This window comes from Schistocerca piceifrons, chromosome 3 (genome assembly GCF_021461385.2).
Source record: "Schistocerca piceifrons isolate TAMUIC-IGC-003096 chromosome 3, iqSchPice1.1, whole genome shotgun sequence".
Lineage (NCBI taxonomy): Eukaryota > Metazoa > Arthropoda > Insecta > Orthoptera > Acrididae > Schistocerca > Schistocerca piceifrons.
The window spans coordinates 118,571,575-118,583,955 of record NC_060140.1 but is presented as its reverse complement, the minus strand read 5'-3'; the positions used below and the strand labels follow the sequence as shown (position 1 = coordinate 118,583,955).

The following is a 12,381-nucleotide window of genomic DNA, read 5'->3' as shown; positions in this document are numbered from 1 at the left end:
CCTCTTGTTGTTTGATTCCAACCTTTTGCCCCAGATCACAGGTTCCGCTCCACCACATGAACCAAAATGGTAGTGGTATTCACTGGATCTCACTGACGTATCGTTAAAAACCCCACATATTTCTGAATGTGTAATTTCCTATTTTTGAAAATACATTAGAAATTAAACATTTTAAGATGTGTTTCCACGTTTCATTTCTGGTTCAGGAGAGAGTTGGTGGTGACTTGAAAGGCAATGAATTTGTATACCGGTAATTGTTTTGAAGGCAAATTACCGAACAACATTACTCCCCACCTTTGAGTAAAGACTGCCACATTTGCACATTTGACACGTTGTCATTCCCTTACAGTCTTCACTGTACTGGTAGATAGGACAGCTTGGCTGTGGATGTGGAAGGGTATCCCACAACATAGACAACAGTATTCACAATTACAAGCACCCAAGCCTTAAGGATCTTCCAGCAATAAAGGCTCTTAACAAATCTCAATTAAGCAACGACATAAACTTGGTTACTAACATATGTTAACCTTCAACCAGTGAATAACCCCAATAAAGAATTACCAATCAATAAAACGTAGATAAAGGACTGCTTTACAAGAATGCTTAAATTAAGTAAAATCATGAAAGCTAAGTTACAAATTTTATGTTAAGCTTCAACAGGTGAATTACCCCAATAAATATTTCTCATTTAAATAAAACATAGATGGGAAAATGCCTTACCAAAATGCTTGAATTGTGTTAAATCATGAATAGCTGAGTCACAACTTTTCTCACAGACTACTTAGGAATTTACACCAAATAAACAAGTTTGATCTGTTTAACCAGAAGGTAACTGCCAAGTCCAAGCGACAGAAGCCACTGAGAGCGGACGACCGCCCCAACGCTGGTCATCAACCGACATCGTCACGGCCCAGTGGCCACCGTGCTAAAACAGACTAACGTTTCGGTAAGCGACCGACAGCAACACCGGAGTAACATTGACTGAAAGTCGGCGTACGCCTTACGAAACACGGCACACCCTGAAGTGGGAGCAGGCACAGCTGACTAGCGGCCATACAACCGCGAGCAAACAAATCTCACGCCGCCTGTACTAACGTGGGAAATGATAGCGAGCGACAAGACGCCACGCGCAAAGCAGCAACCTTGCCTACTCCTCGACCACAGAATGTGCCCTGTATCCTTGTCTATGGTAATACAATTTATAGCACACAAGAAACTATTTAATAATGGCATTAGTCCAACGCAAGATCACTTAACAGTTAGGTCCAGTAAAGATTTAGCAACGGATTTACCTTCAAACCAACATCCGGACCACAGGCAGAAATTAGTAAATTTGGCATAAGTTTTCACCAGACCGATAAACAAGAAATCATATTAAATAGTTGCCAAATTACAGTCAGGATACGTAAGCCCTTCAAGACCTTGCTATCTTACTCACAGTTATCATTAACGGCGAAACATACACAAATGAATGACAAGAAATTCACCATTGAAAGCAAAAAAACAACACACCACAAAAGTTAAATTAATTAACTTGCAGACGAACCAGTCACTGAAAGCTCAGTTCCACAAGATTTGGACTAACCTCACTCGGCAGCAATACATTCGTGTGCGTGATAACTAGGTTGCCCAAACAGAACTCCAAAACCCAAAACAACAGGTCACACGTTAGCTGTCTTGTTCTCGGATACTAGGCACCACCGGGCTAAGTCAATCGCGACAAAAATTACTGCTGCCTGCAGCAAAACAAATTAGTCAGGATGCATGAATGTAAAGTACAAGCCACTGTTTAAGCTGGAGCGTAACCTTTTCAGTGCACATACGGACAGAACAACACACGTGGGCATAAAGGGAGCAGCAGATTCGTACCAAGCAAACTATATTGCGCCATATACGACCCACGTCACGGCCACAAACCGGAGCACTGCCCCCGGAACTGGTGTCTGCTCGCTGGACTGCCGCAACTCTGTGTCCCCCGGAAAGCGATGCTGACTGCCGCCTTGCTCAACGCTCCCTTCTCGGCCGTGCACAACAACTCTTCTCTTGTCGCCTCAGAGTGCGGCCGCAATGTCCGTTCTCCCCTGCAGTCCGCCCCACACTCCCGTACTCGCACTCACTCCCTCGTTAGGACCCGCTCCGACAGGAGGCGCTCGCGATCGCACATAGTGCCAACCTCAACGAGAGGAGTAATCGATAGCGTCTGGCGCCCGACAGCCGCGCCGCGGCTCATTCACATTATCATTCGCTTACAGTTCTAGGAACTTGTACATTAAGACCATATTTGTGCAAGTAAATAACTACATATTAAAGCAGCAATAGATTCATGGATGAAACAAGGTGGATTTACACCATTTCAATTATGTTTTAATCCTGTAAAAAAATATTTATTTTCCATCACAGACCACTCCTTCATTTCTCACTCAGTGCCTCACAAAAGAAGTGAAGCACCGAAAAGGAAGGAGGAAACGAATTGAAAATTCATGAGTTGAAGGCTTTGTGAACTTACTGCAGTGACTAAAAAACCGAGTCAAATTTTCAAAAATCCTGGAAGTGTTAGCCCATTTATGAGAAAGGCATTACGAGCACTCAGTCCTGGATGCATGCATTGGTTCGATTGCCGTTGTATCCGAGGCAAGCTGACCTACATATGTTGTAACTCGTCCTCTACCTCCTGGCCTGCCTCGGGCATGGATGTATGTGATGTCCTTAGGTTAGTTAGGTTTAAGTAGTTCTAAGTTGACATCCGAGCTTGCCCAACGTGTGTTCTGTCAGGCAGAGATATGGGTATCTCGTTGGCCATGGGAGTACCTCATCAACATGCTTGGTGCTTCACTTTGTCAGAAAATTAGGCAAATTTAACGTACTAGTAGTTTAATTCGTAACTGTCCTATTCCACATAAAGTCTTTCACTGTTTAGTCCACATAGTAGGACTGAGTGGTGTCTTCCGAAACAGGTTCCTTACACTCTAGTCCTATCAGTAGAAAACAGCTGTGGAATGAATCCAGTGCACCTCACGAAACACAGGGGAGCGAACGAGCATCATTAAACGATAATTCTCTCTGGTGTCCTGTGGGTGATTCTAGTTTTTTGTTAGGCAATACAACAGTCTGCAAACCAAATTTCCCAAACAGTTTCTGGATTTTGTCCTAGATTACTAGTTGTATCCAGTGCTTTAGTTTTCAAATTATGTTGCAGAATGCATTAATAATGAGGTTCTACTTATGTTACACAGGGAAGGTGGGACATTCAGCAAGTGCCTGATGTACAACGGAAGCGCCCTGGACGGTGCTTCCGAGGTGCCCTGCCAGCACGGCTGGGAGTACGACGATACGTGGTACCCTCTGACGGTGCCGTCAGAGATGAACTGGGTCTGCGACGACATGCACATTGTCAGTGACGTCATGTTCTATGCACAGAACATTGGAGCAGTCCTGGGACTGCTGTTCGGCTACATGGGTGACATGTAATTAAAAAAATCCTTCTATTCTTATTACCTTTGTATTTTCTGTTACCATTTGGTCTTAAAGGCTATGAACAATCCCTGTTTGTCAGTACAAGAACGGGTAGTGGCATTGCAATCGCCCGTACACCAGAGCGCTACATCTGACTGAGGGGAGCAGTGTGCCACTTGGAGAGCTGGCACACGCTGAGTTGAAAGCTCACAAATAACCAGCAGAAGTGGCTGCCAGCTCTCCATGCAACCACGTGGCGGTAGGAATAATGCACAGTACGTCCATGGAATGCAGTTCACATTTAGGGAGGAACCTTTACTTGAAGGAAAATGACTTCCTGCAAAGGAGAAGATGATTCAATGAGGTCAGGCTGAAGCAGGTCTTATCTGAAAAATCCCCCCAGATGTCTGGCAAATGTTTTATGAGTGCGTGCATGGCGAGAACAGGGCCCCAGGGTGTCGCGTTATTTCTTCCTAGCCAGTGCTGATATTTAACTCTTTGACTATACTTTTTCTTCGAATTCTTGTGGAGCAGCCACAATTGTATTTTGTAAATTTCAGTAGCCGCACAACAGCTGCTGAATTAAAAATATTTTTATTGCCTACACGACTGATTTCTGAAGACTATAATTCTGTCATCTGGAGTATAAAAAAAGAAGAACGTTTTACCGATTGAGGTAATCTCCCCCCTCCTACCCCATCCCCCCCTTCTCCCCCAGCGTTGTCATGGGACGAATATTTCGGTCACACAGCATGGGTTCAAATGGCTCTGAGCACCATGGGACTTAAAATCTGTGGTCATCAGTCCCCTAGAACTTAGAACTACTTAAACCTAACTAACCTAAGGACATCACGCTTTTCCAGACTGAAGCGCCTAGAACCGCACGGCCACAACGGCCGGCTTCACGCAGCATGGGAACTGTTCACGGCATCCTTGGTCACCCATTTGCAATTCAGGTGCAGAACTTTACATCAATGACAACACTGGTACGGAAGACGACCTCAGTCAGTTAAGTGTTTGTTTTTTTTTTTTTTTGTACACCAGACGATGGAATTTTAGTGTTAAGTAGTAAACAACAAAGATGTTGTTGATCCAGTAACTGTTGTGTGCATCGTTCAACTTACAAATTTTTGTATAAGATACATAATTGAACCGTTAGGAACTTTTATATTAAACCCAAATATCTTCTGGGTTCAGTCTTGGACCATTTTAATGGATACTACAAAAAGATTCAAATAATTGTATGTAGTATTCAGAAAATGTTAACTGTTCTTTACAAAGAAGTGTAAATTAACACGAATACTTACAGGGTTAAAATGGTTTAAGCCACCATATTGCAGTAGTCATTACTAAAAATCTGTAGTGCATGCCATCAATGTAAATTTATGACACACGACTTTTGAAGCAAACACACAAATACTAAATGTACACAGAGCAGTACTGAAGAGAAGATCCGAACCGTAAATTTTACTTTATAAAATATGTTGATAAGTTCGTCAAAGATCTTTAAAAGAAAATTTTTGTTGTATGGTATAACATGGTATGACATGTTACTTGGTAATGTAGAGGACTAGACCATCTTTGGTAAACATATTAGGTATAGTTTCACATGTAAAGAGAAAATGAAGTTTCCATCTCCAGGCATAAGATAACATAGATGTTACAATGCGAGGTAGGAAACATTTTATAACCCTAATAATAAATAAACCTAATGTTAAACAGTATCATATTCATTGCATATACGTAATGAAATGCATGAGTATATAAACAAACGTCAATTATATCATAAACGTAATGGAAATCGCACCTGTAACATTAAAACAAGCTAAAATACGGTGCTCTTAAATGGGTTGAAATGTCACTCAGTGTTCATATGCGTCCAGGTATAGTAGTACTGCCACACATCGACTATATTTAAAGGAAATCTTCATATGTTAATGTAGTTACATTACAGTTGTTGTTGTTGTTGTTGTGGTCTTCAGTCCTGAGACTGGTTTGATGCAGCTCTCCATGCTACTCTATCCTGTGCAAGCTTTTTCATCTCCCAGTACCTACTGCGACCTACATCCTTCTGAATCTGCTTAGTGTATTCATCTCTTGGTCTCCCTCTACGATTTTTACCCTCAACGCTGCCCTCCAATACTAAATTGGTGATCCCTTGATGCCTCAGAACATGTCCTACTAACCGATCCCTTCTTCTGGTCAAGTTGTGCCACAAACTTCTCTTCTCCCCAATCCTATTCAATACTTCCTCATTAGTTATGTGATCTACCCATCTAATCTTCTGCATTCTTCTGTAGCACCACATTTCGAAAGCTTCTATTCTCTTCTTGTCCAAACTATTTATCGTCCATGTTTCACTTCCATACATGGCTACACTCCATACGAATACTTTCAGAAATGACTTCCTGACACTTAAATCAATACTGGATGTTAACAAATTTCTCTTCTTCTGAAACGCTTTCCTTGCCATTGGCAGCCTACATTTTATATCCTCTCTACTTCGACCATCATCAGTTATTTTGCTCCCCAAATAGCAAAACTCCTTTACTACTTTAAGTGCCTCATTTCCTAATCTAATTCCCTCAGCATCACCCGACTTAATTAGACTACATTCCATTATCCTTGTTTTGCTTTTGTTGATGTTCATCTTATATCCTCCTTTCAAGACACTGTCCATTCCATTCAACTGCTCTTCCAAGTCCTTTGCTGTCTAGAAGCTTAGTATATCAGTAGTGCTAGTATCATAATGAAGGGGAGGGAATAAATAACAACAGTGTAACCAACCATGTACTCAAATTGGGCTTAAAGGAATATTGACAACATATGTATGTAGTAGCGGTAGCGATGAGTAACATTATTTAAACAATGTAAACCTTAAGATAAAGGCATTAGGGGCTCAACCATTGAGTGTACATTTTGGAAAGCATATAGAAAAAATTCTGCTCATAATCAATTAAAGTGATTGCTAAACAAAATATGTACTTGCATATGTACACACTTAAACACTTTAGCTGGAATGTAGATATCGAGTTACAGATGAATTATCTAATATATCAATACATATCGGTTATGTACATAACAGTATTTAACAACACAGTTTTAAGTGTAAAGGAATATGTGACCTGTTGTTCATTAAAATGAGAACTACATCCTGGGAGTACAAACGTACTTTAGGTGAGGACAACTTATTGACCAGTAGTCCATGTCAAACATAATAATATTTGAAAATAGAATTACTGAATGTTTGGCATATTCAGTGTAAAACAGCAGGACACAAGTTACAAACATTTTATAAATGTTTATAATGAACAACTGTAATACACAGGATGTGGATAACAAACTATAACATAACTTACTTGTACTGCAGTCGCGCAGTGAAGAATCCTGACAGGGGTATAAGAAAACTGTGTGCAATAAAAGTGTCATTAACATCACGTATTGGACTCCGAAAAAACATTTTGGTCGGACGTACATTTGGAAAAGATCACGCTTATATGGCCTAATTGGCGTGAAAATCCTAGAAGATGTTGAATTTGTGAACAACGTAAAAATTCGTTGAGTCTACGAGAAACATAGATCTGAAAATATCCGACTTTAGTGTGGTTTACATACTTTACAGCTGCTTCTAGCAGTCGACTGGACCACTTTCATTTGGCTGCTTCACTACGCATTCAGCATTTGTCAGTTGAAACAATTCCAGCCAACTTCACTGTGTTGTTTCAATGACTCTTAACCACGTCACGCAGCGGGTACATCTTTCTCGCCATATTTGGCAGCAAAATATGTTATCTCTGGTGGTCCCCTCTCTGGATGACGTCATCGCTGCCGTGGCGAGCAAGCCATTTCAGGGTGCGTTATCCCTCGCTTATGGAATGGTGAGCTGCCACTGCCACACCTCGGCTTTGCACTGCACTCATGCCATTTAGCAACGTTAAAGCGGATGAAATGAGGAACTCTCGGGAATTTTATTATGCTGTCCTTCGCGATCTTTATGACTGTGCTCGAGACGTCCCACTGAGAGTTATGAATGTCGTTACCTGACGGCGAAACTCCCGTAACTCAAAATACTGCAATTAAATGGTCTTCGTTTGCCTTCCCAGACACGTTCGGTTCTCCAGTATGAGTTGGCGTCTGTGTATGATCTAATTCGGCTTCGAACGTTGCCTCCAAGGAAGTGTCTGAGTACCATTCGTTCTGTAGATGGTAGCGAGTGGTCATCCCAACCAGATATAATGCGTGAACTCTCTCGGTATATTTCCGATCTCTACACCGGAGTGGAATATGACGAAATACGGCCTGCTGATTTTACTTCCTCCTTGATAGTGTTGTTACGCCAACTCTCCATGAGGAATTTTTGGCAGTTTTCATCTTGATTACGTTCATGAGATTGCAATTCACTCTCCTTCCCGCACATTGCCGGGTTTGAATGTTCTTGCCGAAGAATTTTATTTTCGGATGTGGCCTCTGATAGGAGATACGATAACGTATATGGTGCATGAAATGGTGCAAGGGGTCTACATCCCACCCTCCATTAAGATCGGAAGAATTGTTTTAATTACCAAAAAGACGGGACGCTACTCTATTTTGGTCATAAAATAGTCGCACTGGCGATAAACAGCCGTCTGTCGGTTTTGCTCGCTGGCGTGGTCGCGCATTATCAAAGCTGTCATCTGGGTCGTACTCGCTTGCTGAATGTCGTGATCTCGACTGCCTCCTCTGTCCTTTTAACGGGAGGTCTACTTTCCATTGATTTTAATCGTGCGAGTGACCGGGCTAGTCTAGTTATTCTGTAGCGAGAGTTGACAGCTGTTGGTTTTAATGATGCACGAAGGACGTACACGTCTCTAGTTACTGGCATTCAGGCGTCTACTGATGTGAACGGTCGCCTCCCCCCCCCCCCCCTCCATAGAAGTGTGACGAGGTGTAGTCCGCTATCTATGTCGTTACTCGCGCTTCTTCTGGAACCCATTTTGAGGCCCATAGTTGCTCCACTGGATAGCAGGTCGTTATTGGGCGAAAGGTTTATCGTTAGCGCGTGCGCCGTTGGCTTTACGGTGCTTCTTCCTTCTCATGACGACATACCGATGCTCAAGGACTGTAGGATGCATTTTGTCGTCTTACGAGAGCACAGGTTAACGACCGGAGACACTGATTACTCAGTGTGCGGGGTTCTGACGCGGTTGTGATTCCATGGGCTTTTGCGGTCCCCCGCAATCGATCGTTGGGTATTGTTATCGATTGTTGTCCGATGAAGATTGGTGGGTTAAACTGGACATCCGTCACGGACTGGATTCAACGAGCGATCCTTAAACACTTGCGTCGCTCTCTCTCGTTACTTCATAACTTTCAGTCCTTGGAAACTTACGTGTTGTGTAAATCTTATTTTGTTGCCCAAATTTGTGCCTTTCCTGCGATGATGTCCCGAAAGTTACATCGATTATCTAGCAAGTATATTTGGTGAAACCCTATTTTTCGAGTGCGTTATCCGGCTATGGCGCGAGCCCTGTTGGAGGGAGGTTTTGGCCTCCCTGATGTTCGGGATGAGGCTTCTGATTTACTTCTTCGACGCACTACTTTTAAGTGTCTTCGCGTCCCCTAGTGACTTATAGCTCGCCTTTTTGCCTGTCTCCGACCCAAGAGCTTAACTCCGCCAATAGATGTTGGTAGGATAAATAATAAATTAAGGCATATTCGTGAATTTTTTTTATGTCTGTTACTTCAGGACTAGGCGCTTCAGTCTGGAACCGCGCGACCGCTACGGTCACAGGTGCGAATCCTGCCTAGGGCATGGATGTGTGTGATGACTTTAGGTTAGTTAGGTTTAAGTAGTTCTAGGGGAATGATGATCTCAGCTGTTGAGTCCCATAGTGCTCAGAGCCATTTGAACCCAATCTGATCTCTCTGTAAAAATGCTAGTATGCCGCTGGACGTTTCCTAATCACGTTTCCTCTGTGGAGTCCCCATCACCAGACACAGAATGGAAGGTTGTTTGATCCAGTGTCAGCCTACCCCTGTGTTCTCGTGGTACCAAGTCGTTCATAACCTTGTCTCCAACAACGTTCGACTTTTTCCTATTGGACCGATGCAGTTGTTGCCATGAAACAGATACATTTGTGTCACCCCTTGGTCTCATGCGCACACAGTTATTGCAGTTGGCTCCGCCGACAATTGGCATTTCTTGCCAGGAGGACGGAAGCGACAATCTCCACTGACATTCTCCTGCGTCCCGATTCAACTTTGTTCCCCAGAACAGAGAACAATACAGTTGTGTGGCGTATCGGGCTCTATGTTCATTACGTGATGGTGAGCGGTCATGACACGGAACCTTGTGCCTTTTTCCAGTATATGGTTTCTGCCCAATGGATAGGTTGCCACACTGTCGTCCACTTTTTGCGAACATGCTGTATCTCGTCTTTAGTCGTCAAGGAGTTGGATGATGTGTAGAAACCCTTTACTGTTGGAATGTTTCATTCCTGTTACCTTGTTTTTGGTAAAATTGACAAAAAAGTGGTGAGTTAACCGGTCGTCGTGGAATTCTCATTGCCGTTACCTTTCAGATGTATCTTTACACAGTTTATTTCATTTTTGTGGCTCTGTTAGACTTTTTGTTGTTTAAGTAATGGAGAAATAAGTTGTTGCACGGTAAGACTAAAAATGATACACTTTCTTTTTAAGTGGTGGAAGCCATGTAGGATTTTGTCCCACTATGTTCCTTCCTTTTTAGAGCAGCAAGTAATTTCAGATAAATAAAAATAAAAGATAAATAAAGAAAAGGGCGGTACTATGTGATAGTCCAGCGCAGTGACAGTAGGGGGGGAGAAAGGGGGGGGGGGGAGGCATCGTGGTTAGGCCACGGCATGCGACCCTTGCCAACCTTGTCTCCACCCAGCCTTAAGTTGCCCCTGTGTCCGTTCTTTCTTGCCGTTACAATCAAAACAAGAAAGAAATTAATATTGTCCAATAACTGTAAGGTAGCAGCGTATGGTGTGTTTCTGGTTCGCACCCCACCGGATCCAAAACTTTCAGTATTAACCTTCGCGTTTCATAATAAAAAAAATTAAGGACGAGACAGACGTTCGAATACTGGTCAGGCACAAATTTTCAACTTTTCCCATTCATATAAATGAATTCTGCCTGACAGCTAACGTCTTTAATTCCTTTGTGTCTTGAATCATAATGGCTGCAGGATCAAAATAACCGAATGACGAGACAGCAGATTTACACTACTGGCCATTAAAATTGCCACACCAAGAAGATGACGTGCTACAGACGCGAAATTTATTCGACAGGAAGAAGATGCTCTGATATGCAAATGATAAGTTTTTCAGAGCATTCACGTAAGGTTGGCGCCGGTGGCGGCACCTCCAACGTTCTGACATTAGGAAAGTTTCCAACCGATTTCTCATACACAAACAGCAGTTGACCGGCGTTGCCTGGTGGAACGTTGTTGTGATGCCTCCTGTAAGGAGGAGAAATGCGTTCCATCACGTTTCCGACTTTGATAAAGGTCGGATTGTAGCCTATCGCGATTGCGGTTTATCGTATCGCGACATTGCTGCTCGCGTTGGTCGAGATCCAATGACTGTTAGCAGAATATGGAATCGGTGGGTTCAGGAGGGTAATACGGAACGCCATGCTGGATCCCAATGGCCTCGTATCACTAGCAGTCGAGATGACAGGCACCTTATCTGCATGGCTCTAACGGATCGTGCAGCCACGTCTCGATCCCTGAGTCAACAGATGGGGACGTTTGCAAGACAATAACCATCTGCACGAACAGTTCGACCACGTTTGCATCAGCATGCACTATCAGCTCGGAGACCATGGCTGCGGGTACCCTTGACGCTGCATCACAGGCAGCAGCGCCTGTGACGGTCTACTCAACGACGAACCGGGGTGCACGAATGGCAAAACGTCACCTTTTCGGATGAATCCCGGTTCTTTTACAGTATCATGATGGTCGCAACCGTGTTTGACGACCGGCGTGATGGTATGGGGTGCCATTGGTTACACGTCTCGGTCACCTCTTGTTCTCATTGACGGCACTTTGAACATTGGACGTTACATTTCAGATGTGTTATGACCCGTGGCTCTACCCTTCATGTGATTCCTGCGAAACCCTACACTTCAGCAGGATAATGCACGACCGCATGTTGCAGGTCCTGTACGGGCCTTTCTGGATACAGAAAATGTTCGACTGCTGCCCTGGCCAGCACTTTCTCCAGATCTCTCACCAACTGAAAACGTCCGGTCAATGGTGGCCGAGCAACTGGCTCGTCACAATACGCCAGTCACTACTCCTGATGAACTGTGGTATCGTGTTGAAGCTGCATGTGCAGCTGTACCTGTACACGCCATCCAAGCTGTGCTTCACTCAATGCCCAGGCGTATCAAGGCCTTTATTACGGCCAGAGGTGGTTGTTCTGGGTACTGAATTCTCAGGATCTATGGACCCAAACTGCGTGAAAATGTAATCACATGTCAGTTCTAGTATGAATACTCGTTTGCCATCTGCATTGCTTGTTGGTGTAGCAATTTTAATGGCCAGTGGTGTATAATTACGGCGAGGATGGCAGCTAATGTCTTCAATTCCTTTGTGTCTTTAAACATTTTACAGAAAAAATCTGGGAAATGGAATATTTGTGAAGCAAGCGGATATACGCTGGTTTGCAGGTACGGACGTCGCCCGCTGCAGTTGGCCTGCGTGGTGATGCATGTCGTCAGCAGGGTGGCGATGCTGTTCACTCCGTCTCTGCTCCCGCTGTTCGTCGTGGCGGAGTCGCTGGTGGGGGGCGCTGCAGGCGTCATGCTGGAGTCGGCGGTATCTGTAGGTGAGTATGGGGGATAATGTGTTGCAGCAGTGCCAGAGCGACGATTACAAAACCTTGAAAAAGTATTTTTCATGGAAAGAACTGGAAACTACTC

The 12,381-nt window shown here is 43.7% G+C and overlaps 1 protein-coding gene across 1 annotated transcript in view; it reads left to right on the top strand.

Moving 5' to 3' along the window:
* Positions 1-12,381, top strand: part of LOC124788443 (solute carrier family 22 member 7-like) — a 158,165-nt gene that overhangs the window by 95,957 nt on the left and 49,827 nt on the right. Inside the window, exons 3-4 of the mRNA XM_047255715.1 lie at positions 3,234-3,464; positions 12,130-12,287. Coding sequence (XP_047111671.1) covers positions 3,234-3,464; positions 12,130-12,287 — 389 coding nt within the window. The remainder of the gene's footprint in view (positions 1-3,233; positions 3,465-12,129; positions 12,288-12,381) is intronic.